The 21,457-nt window shown below is 32.7% G+C and overlaps 1 protein-coding gene across 2 annotated transcripts in view; it reads right to left on the bottom strand.

Annotated features, from left to right (window-relative positions):
• The window catches only part of LOC114332079 (LIM and SH3 domain protein F42H10.3), a 44,961-nt gene extending 26,049 nt beyond the window's left edge, over positions 1–18,912 (bottom strand). The window contains exons 1-3 of one of the 2 annotated variants that reach the window (XM_028281790.2): positions 18,685–18,912; positions 18,282–18,376; positions 951–1,213 (exon numbers count right to left, since the gene is read on the bottom strand). In XM_028281790.2, coding sequence (XP_028137591.1) covers positions 951–1,213; positions 18,282–18,376; positions 18,685–18,753 — 427 coding nt within the window. In that variant the 5' untranslated portion in view covers positions 18,754–18,912. The remainder of the gene's footprint in view (positions 1–950; positions 1,214–18,281; positions 18,377–18,684) is intronic. The other variant, XM_028281789.2, reaches the window with a different exon arrangement.
• Between the last annotated feature and the right edge of the window lie 2,545 nt (positions 18,913–21,457).

The following is a 21,457-nucleotide window of genomic DNA, read 5'->3' as shown; positions in this document are numbered from 1 at the left end:
CGAGATATTTGAAGTTAAATATGAAACGGCACAGTTATTTTGATTAATTTATGCTATGATTCATATGATTAAAATTTAAAAATTATTTGTACCCAGTGCTTTAAAACTATTTGGCGTATCCTTATCATATTTGGCAGAAAGTGTAGGTGCTGTTTACCCTACTAAATTAAGATAAATAAACGTTTCTAGCTACTACCAGAGGCGTACGACGGGGGATAGTGGCTGGTTGACCCTTCCCAAATTCTACGCCACTGACGAAATTGCTATTTTAGTGCAATTTTTTGATTTTTCGATACTTATGTAAATAATATACTCTTCATTCGTAACGATAAAATGATTAGTTTTTGAGATATTTGAAATTAAAAATGAAGCGACACAATACATTAATCAAAATAACTGTGTCGTTTCATTTTTAACTTCAAAGATCTCGAAAACGAATGACTTTATCGTTGCGAATGAAGAGTATATTATTTTCATAGAAAGTATTGGAGAATCCAAAAATTGGACTAAAATAAAAATTCCGCCAGTGGCGTAGAATTTGGAAAGGGTCAACCATTCACTTTCCCCCGTCGTACGCCTCTGGTAATAGACAGAAACGTTTGTTTAACATAATTTAGTAGTTTGTATAGTACCTATACTTTCTACCAAGTATGAAAAGGATACGTAGAACAGTTTTAAAATGCTGAGCAAAAATAGTTTTTAAATTTATAGATAAAACACCCTGTAACTTATTAAGGAACCACATTTTATTAAAGTAATTTAGGTTAAATCTTCGTATTTTGTACTAAGGTTTCTCCAGTTACTATATGGACAATTATTAATGAAACACCCTGTATATTTTTTCAAATTTAGAATATGACAACAAGGGGAAAATTACGTACATTCCTAATTGTTTGACTTCTAGTTTATCAAAATTTATGCTACAAATTACAAATCAGATATGTTATTACCATTTGAATTTTCGTTTATCTGCCTCTTTTGTTCCATTTCAGCTTTCCTAAGAAGATCTCCGTGATATGCTACATTGCTAATAATTTTCGTATTTTGTTTAATTCTCAACATTTCTGGATCGTCCGCCACTTGCGTAAATTTACCTTTACTTTTTTCAAAATCAGCGTGGTACTTAACATTAGATTGCAGTTTGGTATTTTCAGCGATTCGTTTCAGCTCAGGGGTTTCAGCCATAGTCGTTGCCTTGGCTTTTGGAATATGACTGTAAAGAGAAAAAATAAAAATTAGATAGTGATTTACTTTTGTACCGGCTGTCCCAATAAGAATGGCTCTCGGCCGTATCTCAGGAACCGTTTATAGTACAACTTTGAGAAAAAATATTTATAACAACTGTTGCCTCGGGAAAAGCCTAGAAATTATTTTCATAATTGTAGATCCGCCTCTAGAGGGCGTAATTGAATTTCAAAAATTAAAAAATCAAAATTTTACTAAATTTACCTAATGAAAGGGCACTGGAAATGCAATCATCGTATTCTTCATATTTGATATCACAAGTTTACGTCTACCTTTGCAAATAAGAGGTGGGGGTGAGTGGGAACCTACTTATGAAAAAATGGCTGTAAGTCCGGTACTGCTAAATCGAATTTTGCATACTTGGTATTGTTGAAAACAGCTCTTTTTCGTCAATGTAAGAGTGTTATTTTCGAAATAGCCTAATAAGTAATATGCCAGCTAGTAGACGTTATTTAATTATTTTCGGAAATCTAGTTTTCTTTGGAGAATATTAAATACAAGTATGCATTTTTAATCCTGTATTACAAAATTAGACCAAATTAGCCACATAATACCGAAAACCGCATGTCGATACCTTTTTCTATCTCGAGATATCAGAAACGTGTAAATTTTAAACAACTGTTAATGTCACCGGTAAACGAAGTTAAGGAAAAGTAGTGTTCTATGAAAAAAAACAAAGAAACATTTTCCAGATGTAAACGTATATACAGCAGGAAAAATAAAAGAATACCCATGAACGAACATATAAAACACGCTGTATTTTCCTGTCACCGTGTCACACAAAAAATTGGGCAGCGCAAGTACATGTAATAATTATTGTTACATATACTTGAACTGGACAATTTTCTTTATGACACGGTGACAGGAAAATACAGCGTGTTTTATATGTTCGTTCATGGGTATTCTTTCATTTTTCCGACTGTAATTAATTAAAACAACAATCAGACAAACAACACTATAAAATATAACAAAGAAATAAAAGCAACTACTTACTTAGTGACGACCTAAATGTTCAAATTGTTGACGACTCTTTCAAGAGTAGATTGAACAGCAGTCTCAATTTCTGCTTTCGCAATGCTTTGAATGGCGTTTCGTATTCTCTAGATTTTAGATAATGTTTTCTCGGGTAGTAGGCCTAGCGGCAAAAACAAGGTCTCTAATCCGTCCCCACAAATAAAAGTCTAAAACAGTTAAATCTGTTGCTATTTAATCTACTCTTGAAAGAGTAAATGCTTGCAACCAAAATGATGGGCAACAATTTGAACATTTAGGCAGTCACTAAGACTAAGTAAGTAGTTGCTTTTATTTCTTTGTTAAATTTTATTGTGTTGTTTGTCTTATTGTTGTTTTAATTAATTATATACGTTTACATCTGGAAAATGTTTCTTTGTTTTTTCCATAGCACACTACTTTTCCTTAACCTCGTTTACCGGTGACATTAAGAGTTGTTTAAAATTTACACGTTTCTTAAGATATCTCGAGATAGAAAAAGGTATCGACATGCGGTTTTCGGTATTATGTGGCTAATTTGGTCTAATTCTCCAAAGAAAACTAGATTTCCGAAAATAATTTAATAACGCCTACTAGCTGGCATATTACTTATTAGGCTATTTCGAAAATAAGACACTTACATTGACGAAAAAGAGCAGTTTTCAACAAGACCAAGTATGCAAAATTCGATTAATCGGAACCGGACTTACAGCCATTTTTTCATAAGAAGGTTCCCACTCACCCCCAGCTCTTATTTGCAAAGGTAGACTTAAACTTGAGAAATCAAATATGCGCAGAATTTTATGAAGAATACGATGATTGGATTTCCAGTGCCCTTTCATTAGCTAAATTTTGTAAAATTTTAATTTTTTAAAAATGAATAACCATTTTCAATTTCGTTGCAAAACGAAAATACAGCCGAACCACATTCTAGTCCAATCAGAGAGTGCAGCAAGCACCTCTACCGGTTTCGAAACTTATTAGTCTCTCATCAGGAGGCACATATGCTGCTCTCCCCGATCCAACCAAAACAAACCCCAGCGTGCAGTCCCGGATTGCAACGAACGAAATGGCATAGATGCCCTAGCGGCAACTGCTACCAAAAAGAATAAGTTTTCTCTCTAATGGCACATAAAACAACATAATGCTATTCTACATCCCACCAGAATGAAAACAATGGGAACATTCTCTGGTTACACCTCCGAGGCTTCTACAATTTGCAAGCCATACGGATGCTGAGACTAAGGAAGATGAGGGAATTCTACAATTTACAATTCACGTCCCATCTGCTCAGCGCGGTAAAGTTCCAACGAGAATGATTCCCTAAGTACTCCAATCAGATGTTCCCATTGTTTTCATTCTGGTGGGATGTAGAATAGCATTATGTTGTTTTATGTGCCATTAGAGAGAAAACTTATTCTTTTTAATTTTTTAATTTTTGATATTCAATTACGTCCTCTAGCGGTGGACCTACAATTATGAAAATAATTTCCAGGCTTTTCTCAAAGCTGTACTATAAACGGTTCCTGAGATATGGCCGAGAGCCATTCTTATTGGGACACCCGATACATTGTCTATTCAACCAAATCAACCAAATGTTTCCTGTTTAAAATAAATAAAACATGGCATGTCACACATGTACACAGTACATGTGACCATCTTCACAAACACACTAAAGGGACTAATAGAAAAAGTTAACGAATACAATTTACCAATCTGTTTAGCATTTATAGACTACGAAAAAGCTTGTGACAGCATAGAATTATCGGCTATTGAGGAAGCACTGGTCAACAGCAGAATATATTCTAGATATAGGATATTAATGCATAATACATGAACATGGTGTTAGAAAATTATGCATGTTGTCACCTGACTTATTCAACATTTATGGTGAACATGTCATGAGGATGGCTTTAGAAGGTTCGGCCGGTGGAGTAACAGTGGCTGGTAGGAAAATCTCAAATTTAAGATTTTCTGATGACACTACACTTATAGCAGCAAATGAGCAAGAAATGTTTGATCTCCTGCGAAGAGTTAAGTACGAAAGTAATAAAGTTGGTTTGAAAATCAATAAACTAAGACAAAAATAATGGTGGTCGATAGATTCCACACTATTCAACTGACTAACATGTCACAGGAATATCGGATAGTAAACAGCTTTGTCTCTCTCGGGTCTAGTATATCTAACGATGGCAACTGTGAAGCAGAAGTTCGGAGACATATTGGTATGGCAAAAAATGCGATCAGTCGCCTAACTAAAGTTTGGAAAGACAGATCTATCTTTCAAAATATCAAGATAAAGCTGGTGGATGCCCTTTTATTCTCAATATTTCTATACGGGGCAGACACTTGGACTCTTCGCGCACGCGAGCGCCAAAAAACTGAGATGGGGTTCCTCAAGAATTCTGCGCATACCTTGGACAGCTCATAGGACAAACGTTTTCATTCTAAACCAACTCGAGATTAAAAAAGGGCTATCCACAATATGCCTGCAACGAATTCTGCAATTCTTCGGCAAAGTGGTTCGCAGAAGTCACGATAGATTGGAGAGAGATTAATTGTTTCTGGAAACGTTCAGGGGAGAAGATCAAGAGGATGATCACCAACTAGATGGTCCGATCAAATTAAGAATTCAGCTGGAAAGTCATTATGCGAAGCTCTTAGAGCAGCTGAAGATAGAGATCAATGGAAAAAAATTGTTAGGAATATTGGAAGAAATGACGATTCAGTAATGGAGAAACGACAAGAGAGAGATGAACATGCTGAAATGGTAGTCAAAATGGATAACGGAATGAAAACGAGGCCAATAAAAATCAACCGAGGAGTAAGATAGAGAACCACATTTCTCCAAAACTATTTACTGCCGCACTTGAAGACATCTTTAAACCACTTAATTGGGGCCGCATTCGGAAAACTCTCATACATACTGAAAGACAAAAAGATACCAAAAAACCTTCGAACCAATTTGTTCGATTCTTGTATCCCTCCCGTTCTCACTTACGGAGCTCAAATCCAGACATTTACAAAAATAAACATGGACAAGATTCGAAAAACTTAGCAAGCCATGTAACGACAGATGCTTGATATCTCACTCATAGATGGGCAAACAAACGAAGCAACCCAGAACAAAACATAAGTAAGGGACGCTGTGGAACAAGCAGCTAAATTAAAATGGAAATGGGCTTGACACAACGAACATCTCGAAAATGGTAGATGGAACAAAGAAGTTGAAACCTGGCGACCATACGAAGTGAAGAGACCAAGAGGAAGACCTCAAATGCGCTGGAGCAACGACATCAAAAAAGGAGCAGGACCAATGTGGAAACTCCTCACACACAACAGGGATGGATGGCGAGAAATGGGAGAGGCTTTTATTCGACAATTCGAATAGAAACAAAGGCTATAAAAAATGTCTTTATAATATACTGATACAACTGAAAGACCCGACAGCAAATTATACGCATAGAACTTAATATTTTTCCGAATCGCGCCATTGATTTCTGTATCTAGAGATCATGTTTCATCTATTATTACTTAAGTTCTTCTCTTGATATAAGTAAGTAAATGTATTAGTAAAAGAAAAGAAAACTTTTATTTAATTCAAATAAAATTTATACAAAAATTTAACTAATCGAAAATTGAAAATCAACACACAGAAAAATAAAAAAAAATACTAATTTTACCTTTTCTTTGAGATAAGGTGTTCAAAACAACTTTCCAAAACATCTATGAATGCTTGAAAGTGGTTATTGGAAGAGTTGCTTATATTAAGAAGCATTTGTAAAGAAATATTTTGAAATACAATTCCGATCCTATATTATAACCTATATCCTATATATCATAACGTCCCTTGTTGTTGGAGGTGTTTTAGACACTTCATTCTTTCCGTTCCATCTTTCACCAAACTGATCATAAAGTTCACCACATGCTAATTCGTTATACAGGGAGATTGATTAGTAGGGTAAAGCTCAATAGCTCCGCTATAGTAATAGATAGCAATAAAAGTTAATAACAAAAATTTTAGCCACCTTTGAGCTTCACATATTACAAAATTAGTTAGAATGTCACAGGGTGTTCGATAACACAGTGGCAGACCAAACTTATGTTTTTTTAAATGGAACACCCTATATTTTATTTTAAATTCGAAATCCTGTTAACTTGTCCCTCACAAAATATAAAGGTTTGTTATGTTACACAGGGTATTTACAAAGTTATAACCAATTTTGTATGAAAATCGGAACAAGTTCAACTCCCTGTATAAATAAAAATAAGCAAAACAACAATGGTTTATTAATGCCATATTTTTTAACGTATTGTCAAAATTTTCAAGAAATATTGACATTGCTAATTTTCTTTATATCAAATACAGGGTGAGTCAAAACGCAAGTACATTATTTTCTCAGTAATTTTAAATGGAACACCCTGTATTTTATATCACTATTGAAAAGTACCATTACCGTACTTTAATTTTTAGATAACATTCCCTGTCTAAATTTATTAGTTTTCGAGATATTTTCATTTTTCAATGGACCAGTAGCGTGGCCACCCAAATCACCAGAATTTAATAAACTGGACTGATTTTTTTGGGGTTACGTTAATAATGAAGTTTATAAAATACCTCCAACAACAAGGGATGAGATGAAAAATAAAATACAAAGTGTATTTCGATGTGTTAATTTACAAATGCTCCGTAGAGTAAGTAGCTCATTCAATGATCGTTTTTAGGCGTACATAAATGTGTTAGGAGATAATTTTGAACACCTTATGTAATTAAATATTAAAAATATTTTATTAAAAGTAGCTTTTAATTTTTTCAAACATGTTTTTTTCCAAAATGTATTACTGATAAATTATGTTTCGTTCTTTAATTTTAAGTAGTGTTTAATTGTCTTCACAAAATATTGTATTTTGTGTTTGTGTGTTTTTTTGTAAAATTTATTACTAATTTTCTTTGTTTATTTGTTGCATTTACATAAAAAGATAGTTTTTAATTGTTTCAAAAATGTTGCATGTAGTGGTTGTGTTTTTGTTTGTAAAATGTATTACTAATAAATTATTTTTATTTCTTTATTTGCTACAGTGTTACATTGATTACCGGATTGATAATCGGTAATCTTCAATTGTCAATTCAGTCATGGCTTACTTAAAATTTAGATAAATTTAAACACCTAAAATAATTTTCTCTGAAAAATGAAAATATCTCGAAAACTAATAAATTTGGGCATAGGGAATGTTATATAAAAATTAAAGTACGTTAATGTTACTTTTCAATAATGATATAAAATACAGGGTGTTCCATTTAACATTACTGAGAAAATAATGTACTTGCGTTTTGACTCACCCTGTATTTGATATAAAGAAAATTAGCAATATCAATAATTCTTAAAAATTTTGACAATGAATAAAAAAATATGGCATTAATAAACCATTGCTGTTGTGCTTATTTTTATTTATACAGGGAGTTGAACTTGTTACGATTTTCATACAAAATTGGTTATAAACTTTGTAAATACCCTGTATAACATACAAACCTTTATATTTTTGTGATGGAGAAGTTAACAGGATTTCGAATATAAAATAAAATATAGGGTGTTCCATTTAAAAAAACATAAGTTTGGTCTGCCACTGTGTTATCGAACACCCTGTAACATTCTAACTAATTTTGTAATGTGAAGCTCAAAGGTGGCTAAAATTTTTGTTATTAACTTTTATTGCTATCTATTACTCTACTCAATCACCCTGTATTATGGTAAGAATCTAAGTACATAATTTGATCATTTAATTCTATATTCAAAAAATAAAGTCTACCACTAATACTACTTAGTTACCGACGATACCTCCCCACACATTTTGACTATGTGATATGGTATGAATTGCTTGTCTAATAGTAGTGAAAGTTATGCCTTTGAATAGAACCATTTCGATGAAATGTAGCTCCATGCAAGGTATATCACAAGTTCCAAATAGAATATATTATGTATAATTAAAAAAAATTGCTGATTAATTTTTTCAAAGGTCTATCAGTTTCTAAAAATCATTCTTGGTGCATTTGAACATGGTAATGGTGCAGTTTGTTTTTAAAAGAATTTTTTGAATAGAGTAGGTACTAAGTTCTTGTTCTTTGAAAATACTCCTTATATGTACTTGTGTCTGGGTTTTCAGTATCTGCCATCAAGACATTCATTTTGTTTTTCTCTATCAGACTAGATTCTGTTCGTTCATGTTTTTCATAGCCACTGAACCCCTGTTGTTAATCCAATCTTTCAATTTCTCAAAAGTATCTTGTCTAGGTTGCTGCCTATCACAAATGCATTTTTTATAGCATTCCCCCAAAATCCAGATCATATCTACCTTTTCATCAGAAGCAAAATCTAATATTGCTTAATAATGGTTCCTAATTTAGGATGTACCAGAATACTAAAGTAATAAAATTCATTCTTTATAAGACCAGTTGATAAATCTGACCTGATCCTAACAATCAATAGTATCAAAAGCAAATCATTCTGTAGTACCGATGGACTATTTATAAAATTTTTCTCAAATCTCCCACAAAATGTGTTGGAGATTCTCATCTCACTAATTAATGATTCTTTTGAGAAAGGTAAATTTCCAGAGTGCCTAAAGAAATTATCATTATTCCTCTTCATAAGGGTGGTGAAAAACCTAATTAATGCCTGCAATTATAGACTCATTGCATTATTACCAGTACTCTCCAAAATTATTGAGAGACTCATAAAAGCCTGACATGTCCTTTCTTGATGAAAACAATGTTTTATCACAAAATCAGTTCGGCTTTTTAAATAATAAATGTACCACTGATGCCATGTTTTCTGTATGAGCTTTACTACTATCTCTATGGGATACTACATATATGATACTACATGAGGTTTATCAAGCACTAAACAATAATCTTCACACTGCCAGTGTTTTTTGACTATGCCAAAACTTTGATTGTGTAAATCACATTTAAAAAAAAACTAAATTTCTACAGAATTTGAGGTATTTTTTGAATTGGTTTAAATCTTACTTGTATGTATGTACTATGTAGTAAGATCTGTTTTCGAAGAAAATCAATTTAGCCGATTCCAAAATAACATATTTTTCTTTGTTCGAGTCGCAGCTTCGATATGGTCTTCCTTTTTGGGGTTCTGGTACAGCTGCCCAATCCGATGTTATTTTTAAATTACAAAAAAGAGCAATAAGATATCTGCTTTGCCTCAGAAGAGCAACACATTACAGAAGCTACTTCAAAGATCACAGGATTTTAACACTTCCTTCTTTACATATTTAATGCCTGGTTGCACCAACAAATCTTAAGCTCCAGCTTAGCTAAGCTCTACTTATAGATAGAGCCTCTTTGAGTATCACTTACGTTGCACCATAATTTTCGATTCTTACCTTATTATCAATCATATCTATTACTACATTATGATATTTTTATTATAATATATTATAATTATATTATATTAATTCTTATGTTATTCTCGTCTTAAGATTAAGATCTGTTGGTGCAACCGGGCATTAGAAACTGTTTGTTTAATTCGTAAAAATCTACATGTCTTGTAATTTTTTTTTTGGTATCTTATAACGTTCTTTGTCACAAAAGTTGATCACCCTATATGCATGTAATTTTAATCTTGGAATTATATAATTGGTATTTTAAAAAACTCTTCTAAAATTAGCGTCATATAATAAACAATCAAAGTTCCTTTGAATATTTACGTAATAAATAATAATAAATGTATAATAATTTTATGTAAATATAGGTGTTTTGTTATCATAATATTTCATTATGATAATAAACCACTAGTTTGGGCTAGTATGATAAAACTTTCCCAAATTGTGTAAACAATTTAATAATTAATTATTATCAGCAGACATGTACATACTAAAATATTTATATAATTTATAATGCATGATTACCCTTTTCATTCCACAAAGTCATTATGGGACAGTGGCGGCCGCAGCGCAGTGGCTATGTTACTGGCTTAACAAGTTGGAGGGCCCGGGTTCGAATCCTGGCACTGACAAAATTTTCAATTTCTAATACCGGGTGTCCACTTATATTTTCCCTCATTTGAACTGCCTATAACTTCCAAACGACTCAAGGTAGAAATATGCGGTTTTCGCTGAAATGTTTTATTTTAGTAAAAGTTTTGTCTGAATGGATTGAATTTGTTATATCGCTTTCAAATACTAAAAAAATGGCGGATTTTTGAAAAAAAAACGTTGTTGACTTTTTTTTAATGAAACACCCAGTATATTTTTTTGTAAATTTAAAGAAAGGTCATTCACCTAACCAGCGATATAAAGTTTTTTAAAATCGCTTGTTAAATCACTGAGCAATTCATTTTTAAAATGAGAGGTGCAACGTGGATATCACATACCTAAATAACATAACTAAGCAAATTTATATTATGTTATGTGATTTTAACATTGCATCTCTCATTTTTAAAATTAATTGCTCAGTCATTTGACAAGCGATTTTAAAAATTTTTATATCGCTGGACAGGTAAATGACCGTTTTTTCAAGTTTTTAGGTAAATGACCGTTTTTTATATCGCTTTTAAATAAAAAATGGCGGATTTTGAAAAAAAAACGTTGATGACTTTTTTTATTAAAACACCCAGTATATTTTTTTGTAACTTGAAAAAACGGTCATTTACCTATCCAGCGATATAAAAATTTTTAAAATCGGTTGTCAAATGACCGAGCAATTAATTTTTAAAATGAGAGATGCAATGTGGAAATCACATAACATAATATCATTTTGCTTAGTTATGTTATTTATGTAGGTATGTGATATCCACGTTGCACCTGTCATTTTAAAAATTAATTACTCAGTGATTTGAAAACCGATTTTGAAAAACTTTATATCGCTGGATAGGTGAATGACCTTTCTTTCAATTTACAAAAAAATATACTGGGTGTTCCATTAAAAAAAAACTCAACAGCGTTTTTTTTCAAAAATCCTCCATTTTTTTTTTCGTATTTAAAAGCGATATAAAAAATTCAATCCATTCAGACAAAACTTTTACTAAAATAAAACATTTCAGCGAAAACCGCATATTTCCATCTTGAGCCGTTTAGAAGTTATAGGCAGTTAAAATGGGGGAAAATATAAGGGGACACCCGGTATAACTGAGCCGCCACCGTTCTTCGGAGGGCACGTAAAGCCGTCGGTCCCGGCTACGTAAGTAGTCGTTAAATCATGTTAGGGGCGCTTGCGCGATCTGAAAACCCCAATACTAGACCTTAGCCAGAAGGTTACACGAACTTTACTTTTATTAAGGGACACACCATTAATAATCTAGAATCTAGAACTTCAGAATTTGAAGATTACTCTCTATGAGATATAATCAACATGAATATGTTGAAAAAATCAACATGACTTTGTATGGACATCTCTAAAAAGGTTTTCTTTTAGAGATTTTGACAGTATAAAGAGGTTTTGAAGCTTTTTCTTGTGGGACATTCAAGTAAAATTTTGTATTTACATGAGATTTTAAACCACAATTCATTGTAAAGGGAATTGCATTTTACATTTGTTCAACGTTTTGATGTACAATCCAGAAACCGTTTCTAAAAAATTTCGACAGTTGACTTACAAGTCAGAAACTTGGATTTTCAGAAACGATTTTCGTTTTGGAAATACAAACAAATGTAAAATATCTGCGCAGGAACGCTCCACCAATTTACTAATTGGTGGAGATTGGCTGATTTACACCTTGTTTTGACTCAACAAAGATTCATCAAAGTCTTCGTAATCAATCTTGCAAGAAGCTGGTTCCTGTCTTATGTGGAGAACAACAGCATTGAAATAAACGGATGGTAAATGAGGAAATAAAATTATTTTATTTCGTATCACAAACACTTTTTAAAAACACTGTGAGATAATAAAATTACTAAATTTAATTGACTAATTTGCTATGTATGCAATTCAAGAGTTTTGTGATAATTGTCAAAATCAGATGTGAAGTAGTGGGAGAATTGTGAATTGAGACTAATTTACACTTTAGGCTACATACTAATTTAACTACACTGCGTAACAAATAGGCATTTATAAAACTCTTAGGCAGGCCGCACACCAAAGAAACATGAAACGTAAATCACGTTTCATGGAAATAAAACACTGCTATACAAATAGATGTCCGGCCATTTATGAAACTTTTCGAAAATAAAAATGTGTTATGAGCATGAATCACACTCGTTTCATTGGTAGGCGGACTTCAAGATTTGTTTAGCCGTGTTTAATTTTCATGAAACGTGTTTTACGTTTCATGTTTTTCGTTTCATGTTTCGTTGGTGTGCGGCTTGCCTTAACAGAGGAGAAATTTTTTTTACATCCATTTTATTGCGATCTATTTTGTATAAAATAATAAACAATATATGAGTTTTAAGAAAGTGGGGAAATGAGTTATTAAACATTCTTAGGTGTAATATGTTACAGAGTTGTAACAATATCAAACATTTTACAAATTTAGGGCCGGTACTTTATGCACCTGTCTGTCCCGGTTAGAGGAATTTTGTTATGTAAAATTTCGCTAACTGGGTTTTAATCGGGACAGAAAGTTGCAGAAAGTACCGGCCCTTAAAATGTCAAAATAAATGTAAAATATAATTCTCACTAAAATCAATTGTGGTTTAATCCCATGTAAAATATTATTTAACTTGGGTACTATGAGTTTCATATATGTTTTAATGTCACAGTTACATCAAATTTGATCTTTACATTTATAATAAATAATCTATAGGCTCTTCGCTGATAAGCCTTTATGGTTATGGAAGTTTTTATGTCAAACTGAAATTCTTAACTATTTTTTAGATATTATAACAGGGGTGGCCAAGCTCCATGATAGTCCGAGCCATTTTTCAAAATTTGAAATTTTTCGCGAGCCGCAATTAAACAATTATTTAAAAAGTGTAAAAAAGGTATTCAATTTTTCTCTCAGTTTTTGATTTTACTAATTTTAAAGTGAATAAAATGGTTCACATCGTTATTTCAAATATGCAAATATTTCTGCAATAATTCTTACTATTTCAGAATACTTCGATTCTTCATCATCCTTCCATTTTTTTCTGGGACGGCCTACTGATCTACCGTCTTTCAAAAAACACTGTCTTTAACACTCTGTCTTCCTCTAATCTTACCACACAACCTGCCCATCTTATCTTAGCTTTTATATATGTCTAACAACGTTTTCAGTACCATCCACAGTCACCAATTCAGCTTTGCGGCACCTTCTCCACTCTCCTGTCAATTCATCTCTTTGAGGGCTTTTCAATATGATTCTGAGAACTTTCCTTTCAAAAACCAGCAGCATATTTATTTCCCGCTGATGTAGAGTCCATGTTTCAGTTACATGTGTAACCATTGGGCGAATAATTGGCTTGTACAGTCTTAATTTAGATTGTCTTTTTAGTAACTTAGATCTTAATAATGATGATAGGGAGTATAATGCTCTATTCCCCGCAGCTATCCTTGCGGGGACCTCTTTTTATATGCGGTTGTCATCTGCGATTACCACCCCTAGATATTTAAACTCTTTTACTTCTTCGAAGTTGTGGTCATTTATAGTTATGTTCTGCCTAACTCTTGGTCTTGAATTTTTGGTTACTAGCATGTATTTCGTCTTCACTTCATTTATTCTAAGGCCTGGACTACCTGTTTTTTCCTCGAGTTGGTGAAAACACCTCTCTTACGTCTCTTGTAGAACGAGCGACTGCACCTAGATCATCAATAAACGCAAACAATAGTTTTGATCAGCGATTCGCAAATCCGCTGTCAAATCAGATATTTTACTTATTACATATTCTAAGGAAAAATTGAATAGCAACGGTGATAATGGGTCTCCTTGTCAAAGTCCGGATGTTACACTTAGTCTTTTACATTCCTTGTCACTAATTTAAGACATTTTGAAACACAAAAATTAAAAGTAATTCAGGTACATTGATTGATAGCCACAAATAATCCTTTAAAGAGCCACATGTGGCTCGCGAGCCACAGTTTGGCCACCCCTGTATTATAAGATAAGTTATAAGCTACTGTGACTATGTTTGATGTTAAATGTTTCTTTAATCCATAGTATGCTCTATTTGCTAGATATATGTATACACCTGTTAATTTCTGCAGTTACTGTATTACTTTGATTGATTTGTGAGCCTACAAACTCTCTTACTCCTTCGAATAGAATAGAATAGAATTTATTCGTCTAGAAATTTATACAATGTATACAACATTACACAAATTTATCTGACTAGTCAAAAAAAATATTATATGATTATGCAAATGTAAACACATTAAAAAATTTAGTACATCAAAGAAAAAAAAAATACATTACAAGAAACACATTAAAAATTTAAAAATTCCTCAATACTGTAAAAAGCATGGCTAACTAGAAATGTTTTTAGATTTTGTTCAAAGCATTTAATAGTGCCAAGATGCATCTTATGTGTCGCCGACATGTCACTAAAACATTTGATCCCAATGTAGGTAGGGGCATGCTAAGCCACTCCCAGGCGGGAAAAAGGCTGGTGTATGTTATCCTTGAGGCGTGTGTTATGTGAATGTAGATCAGCGTTCCTAAGGAATGTTTGCTCATGTTTTTTATATACATTATTACAGTGGAACCTCGATTATCCGTCTCTCCATTAACTGTCACCTCTGTTAACCGTCAGGGTATATACAGACGTTGTATTGACTACACAAGCAAAAATTTTAATGTAAAAAATAAAAAAAAAGCTAATTTGATTTGTGATGAGGACACAAACGGCTATCCATTGCTGACAGGTAAAGAAATCGTTAAAATGGAAACAAAAGCGGACCAAACAGATTCAGAAGCTGACACAGACTTGACAGGAATTTGACTGTAGATATGTTGATGAACCTATTGTAACTGACAAAGATTTGCGTAAATAATCTAGAGAAGCTGCATCGCACATGCAATAATTCATCGAGTGATATTCTCAACAAGAAGAAGCCAATGAAGTAAATTGCATGATCTTATGCCGATTGAGAAATTCAGCTGTCGCAAAATGTGAAGCAACAGTAAAACAAACAAATATTTCAGAATATTTTAAATTGATTTAATTGTAAACACAAATCCCTCTTATGTTCAAACAAAACATACAAATGAAATTTGAGAGTGGTACTATGAATTTTTTATTTTTTTTAATGTTCTATTAACTGTCTTTTCAATTATCCGTCATACCCTTGGTCCGGTGCCCTGACGGATAATCGAGGTTCTACTGTAGTTGTAAAATATATAGGCTAGGAAGAGTCAAGATGTTAGCTTTTATAAATAGTGGTTTACATGATGCAGTTGGTGATACTTTAAACATAGTTCGTAGTATTTTTTTGAGATATAAAAGCTCTATTCATGTATGGAGATGAGCCCCAAAATATTAAGCAGTACTGAAGGACTGACTGCACCAAGCCATAGTACATTAGTTTTAATATATGGAAGGATACATTATCCCTTATATTTCTAATTACATAACAACGACTACTTAGTGTAACTCGTGTGTACTCGAAAGTATATGTTCCAACTGTTCGATCTTCAGGTCCCACTACTTGTTTATTATTTGAGACCTTCATACACTTAGTTTTATTAGCATTAACTTGTAGCCCCATTCTTTATGCTGCTGCTTCCAATGCTGTGAACGATTGAACCAGATCGTCTTTCTTCGTGCTATATCAATGCTATCTGCATACACTAGTGTTTGTACACTCCTATTAATAATGTCCCTCTTCCTGTTATTCCAAATTCTCGAATAGCTTTCTCTAGGGCAATGTTGAATGGAAGACACAAGAAGAAGGCAATGTTGAATAGAAGACTATCTCCCTGTCGAAGTCATGTTTGTGTCTGGAAAGTTCTTGATATCCCATTCTGCACACTAACGTTACACCTGACTGTTTCTTTCACCAATCTCACTAAGTGTTTTGGAATATTAAATAACGTAGTACAATGTATTAAAGACTAGGAAATACTAATTTATGCTGATGATATTAAATTGTTTCAAATAATTGAGAAGCCATCTGACTGTGTTCAAATGCAGGATGTTCTTATCACATATTAAATTTGAATCCCTTTAAATGTAATGTACTCTAACCTTTTTGCACAACTTTTCATAAAATTGATGTTTCTTATATGTTACTCGGCACAGAAAGTATCTAGTTAGAGATCTTGGTGTTATATTTCAGTGTGATTTTTTGGTGCGCATGTAGAATATACCTCTGCTAAAGCACTGAAACAGCTTGGATTTGTTTAAAGACACTTGTCTGATTTTAGTAACTTGCAGACATTGAAGTTACTGTTTAATTCTCTGGTTACTTGACATCTAGAGTACTGTTCTGTTGTTTGGTCACTTACACTTTGGGTCATACTGAAATACTTGAGAGAGTTCAGTAGGTTCCTGATGTATTTTTGTTTCAAGCTTCCCATTCCTTATTCTTACACAGGCATGCTTTTGTTAACTGATTACTGTTCTTCATCTTCTCATAGAGAGATATTAGATTTTCTGTTTGTATTTAACAATTTTAAAAACTTAATGTATTGCCCTGAATAGGGATTGCAATCCAGCAGCATTTTCAATCCAGCTGGATTTTTGCAAGATTGGCCTAAATCCAGCTGGATCCAGTGCGGATCCAGCAAAATATGCAATCAAAAAAAACACAATTTTAATGTTTTTTTTGTCTGTATTCTAAATTTCTAAACAACCGAAACCTGAATTATTTAGTTTTTGGAAGACCAAGTTTTGAAAAAATAATTTTATCTATCGTCTAACCTAATTCGCACAGAACTGTACATGTAACCGGTTGCGGAGAAAGCTCTTTCGGCCACTATGCTGGTCGGTTTTAAGGTCATCAAATAGTCATAGACCATGGACAAATGATCGCCTTTCACTCCATCTGTCTCATAAACGGCCATTCCCTTTTCCAAAATCTTTTCGTAATCTTTTAGAAAACCAGTTTTTCATTGGTTATAAAAGTTTTCTCATTCTCGATTCAATTCAATCTCAAGTTCAAGCTCCGGATTAGTTGACTCATCTTCTTTCACTATATCCTCTTGCAATGTTTACACAATCACTTGTTTATTTATACGACTCAACAAATTTTTCATCTCTTGTCGCATTGCATTCTTTTTCGACATGGGGAAAAAACCAGGATTGTTTAGTCGTTCGTCATACTTTTTTAGATTTTGTAAGTACACTAATGTACCTGTAATTTCAGGGAGGTGCCGTTCCGTGATTCTGTTGCGTAATGCTTCCGATGGATAGGCAAAGCTAGAGTCCTGGCTATTTAGTTTGTCTAAGACAAATTTGATGGTTGTGTCGGCCGTTACCAAAGTGGACTCTCTTCTGCAAAGAACTTCTACAGCCAGTTTCACCAGTTAAAGAGTGGCGATCAACTCATTGATTATTGACCACTCACCAGCAGAGAATATTATCGCAGAATCAATGTCTATCAACGCTTTATCGATGCAAACTTTTAGGCTGTAGAAACTTTCCAGCATACTGAGCTACTGCTAGCATGATAGAATGGCAAGTTGCCGACTCACGGCTTTGAATAAAGAGGCTAATGAAGACATTAAGTAACTTATTTTGAATTTGACACGTTTGTGGATCCCCGCAATGGTTTGCTGGATCCAGCATGTAAAAAAAGCACTGGATCCAGCTGTATTGCTGGATGCTGGATCCAGCAATTGCAATCTCTAGCCCTGAACTCCTTCAAGATTTAATGATCTATGTTCCACCTAGATTTCTTAGATCCACCTAGATCGGGGTTCTGGTTAGATTGCATTATAATAAACACGAAACGCAAATAATAAGTTCTTTTAATGTTAAACTGAATTACCTTTGGGTCTTTGATTTTTATGTGCTTTTAATTTGTTGAATCAATGTTTAGAGTAGGTTAATTTATTTAGAGGCTCATAGTTCAGACCCATTTAAGTATAAAGTGTCACATTAAATATATTTGAGATCTTTTAAATCTTGGATATTTGATAACACTAATCCTAAAATAAATATATATGTAGTTCACTTACGCTTCGCAATAGGGTTCCTTGTTGAATCCCTTGTAGTTTCTCATATTGAGTGCCATTCCACAATCTTTGCATTTGAAACATAGCTTATGCCAAACCTGTAAATACAATTTTACTTAAGAATAAAAGATAAAAACAATTTAAATAGAAAATATTGACGCATATTGTACATTCCTCAGTGCTTTCTTCGTAAAGTTAACCTCATTAAGGGAAGTGGTTTAGTTAATTTTTATGACTCATTTTCTTATTCTAACAGCCTTGAATTCATTTGTTGATCTAGTTTGATCTTAACTATATTCATTGTCTTAAAAACAATGCATGTATTGTTCAATAATTTATAGTACTTTCATTGCACCAACGCAGGCAAAATAAAATTAAAAAATTATAGAAAAAAAACTATACCTACCTTGTCCAAGCATTTAAGTTCTTCAGTAGGATATACTGTCTTTTCACACCTTGCGCACTTCTTACTCATTTTTTAGCGTTTAAGAATCAATTTACATTAATTAATTGGATAAGTAAATATTATTACTTTACGAAATTCATTAACAACTACTTAATAAACCAGCAAATTATTTGATTGACCAGTAAAGTAACCCAACCCACTGGAATTTTGACTTATCACAAGATGACAGAAGACTAGACACTGACACTGAAGACAGATGTCACAGAAACTCGATTCTATATCCTGACCCACTACTTCACGCTGTGTAATTTGGGTTGCCTATATAAACTTGAATCGGCGAAATGGGCCTGTTTATTATTCAAAAAATATTACAAATTTATACCAGTGATGTGGGATACTCCCTCCCACATCACTGATATATACAAATCAATGTACCTAATAATTATAATCACATTTAAAAAATATACACCACTTTAATGTAATTTGTGTTTTTATAATATAATACTATTTTAATATTAAATATCAGGTAACTGCAGTATGTACATAAAGTTAGCGAATCACTTCTCGCAAATATTATGGCAAGCACAATGGGAATTTGCCGCTTTTTTGCCGTTAATTAGTTGTGAAAAAATTAATTTTGTCGCTCTTTTATTTTTCTTAATATTCAATGTTTCGCTAACTTCATATGAAGTTAGCGAATCACAACAGCAAAAAATGTTTCAAATTCAAATCGAGTTGGTGCTGAATTTGCCGCTTTTTTGCCGTTAATTAGTTGTGACAAAATTAATTTGGCCGCTCTTTTATTTTTCTTATGGTTCGATGTTTCGCTAACTTCATATGAAGTTAGCGAATCACAACAGCAAAAAATGTTTCAAATTCAAATCGAGTTGGTGCTGAATTTGCCGCTTTTTTGCCGTTAATTAGTTGTGAAAAAATTAATTTTGCCGCTCTTTTATTTTTCTTAATATTCAATGTTTCGCTAACTTCATATGAAGTTAGCGAATCACAACAGCAAAAAATGTTTCAAATTCAAATCGAGTTGGTGCTGAATTTGCCGTTTTTTTGCCGTTAATTAGTTGTGAATAAATTAATTTTGCCGCTCTTTTATTTTTCTTAATATTCGATGTTTCGCTAACTTCATATGAAGTTAGCGAATCACAACAGCAAAAAATGTTTCAAATTCAAATTGAGTTGGTGCTGAATTTGCCGCTTTTTGTCGTTAATTAGTTGTGAAAAAATTAATTTTGCCGCTCTTTTATTTTTCTTAATATTCAATGTTTCGCTAACTTCATATGAAGTTAGCGAATCACAACAGCAAAAAATGTTTCAAATTCAAATCAAGCTGGTGCTGAATTTGCCGCTTTTTTGTCGTTAATTAGTTGTGAAAAAATTAATTTTGCCGCTCTTTTATTTTTCTTAATATTCGATGTTTCGTTAATTTCATAAAGGGTGGGGAATTAGTGTGAAGAAGTCCAATTACTCGTTTATCGTAGGAGATACGGAAAAAAGTTATGTAGTTAAAAGTTGGTGCCTAGACAGGACCATAATCTGAAAACATTTTCAAATATACAGGACCATCCGTATTGGCAGGGTGACACAAAGTTATGTTTTTTTTTTAATAGAACACCCTATATAATTTTACATTTTTGGATACTCCTGTACGTCTACTTTCCTAAAATATAGACTTTTGTAGTAATATACGAAGTAGTTTAAAAGATAATTACGTTTTTTGTTAATTTCGTAGCAATATTCACACCCTGTAGAATTGTAGTAACTTGACATAAAAATTTCTATTTATATTGAAAATATTTTTAATATAGTCTACTATTGTTAAACATTATTAATATAGAGAAACGTTTAGTTTTAGTATACAAGGTTGGTCAAAACTAGGAATGAGTATTTTTTGAGCTTTCTTAAATGGATTTTAGTATAGTATTTTGGTATTGTGAACCAACAAATTTGTGATAATTATAGAGGAATAACACTACTAAGCACAACATATAAAATATTGAGTTCACTAATAAGAAAAAGATTGTCAAAGATCACGAAGAAGAGAGTGTAACTTGTGAAGAGAGAAGTAACTGTAGAATATGTACTACGAAATATAAACAAAGGAAACCTAAGAACAAGAGGTGGACAAATAATCGCCTACGCAGACGACATTGTTATTATTGCAAAGCATAGAAACATAATGAAAGAAATGCTAAAAGAAATAAAAGAGAAAGGGGATACAATGGGACTCAGATTAATTGAAGAAAAGACAAAAATATTAAGACTAGTTAAAACAGCAATAAAAGGAGAAACCAAAATAGGAAATTCAGAGTTTAAAGATGTAGAACATTTTAAATACCTAGGAGTGACAGTAAGCAAAACGGGTGAAATAATACAGAAATAAAAGGAAAAATATTGGCAGCGAATAAAGTATATTTTGCAAATAAAACACTACTTAAAAGCAAAATACTGTCTATTAAAACCAAGATAAGAATGTATAACACCATAATTAGACCAATATTATTATACACAGCGGAAACAATGACGATGACTAAAAAAGATGAAGAAAAGTTAAGAATAGTGGAGAGAAAGATCATGAGAACCATACTGGGACCAATCAGAACAAAGCAAAATGAATATAGAAGCCGAACAAATGCAGATATTAAGAAAGTACTAAAAGAAGATATCGTGACCAAAATAAAGCAATACAGAGTTAGATAGTTAGGTCACATCTGGCGGGCAGGAGATGAAGCAGTGACATATACTATGATAGAATGGAATC

This window comes from Diabrotica virgifera, chromosome 7 (assembly GCF_917563875.1).
Source record: "Diabrotica virgifera virgifera chromosome 7, PGI_DIABVI_V3a".
Taxonomy (NCBI): Eukaryota; Metazoa; Arthropoda; class Insecta; order Coleoptera; family Chrysomelidae; genus Diabrotica; species Diabrotica virgifera.
This window is presented reverse-complemented; position numbering and strand designations above follow the sequence as displayed.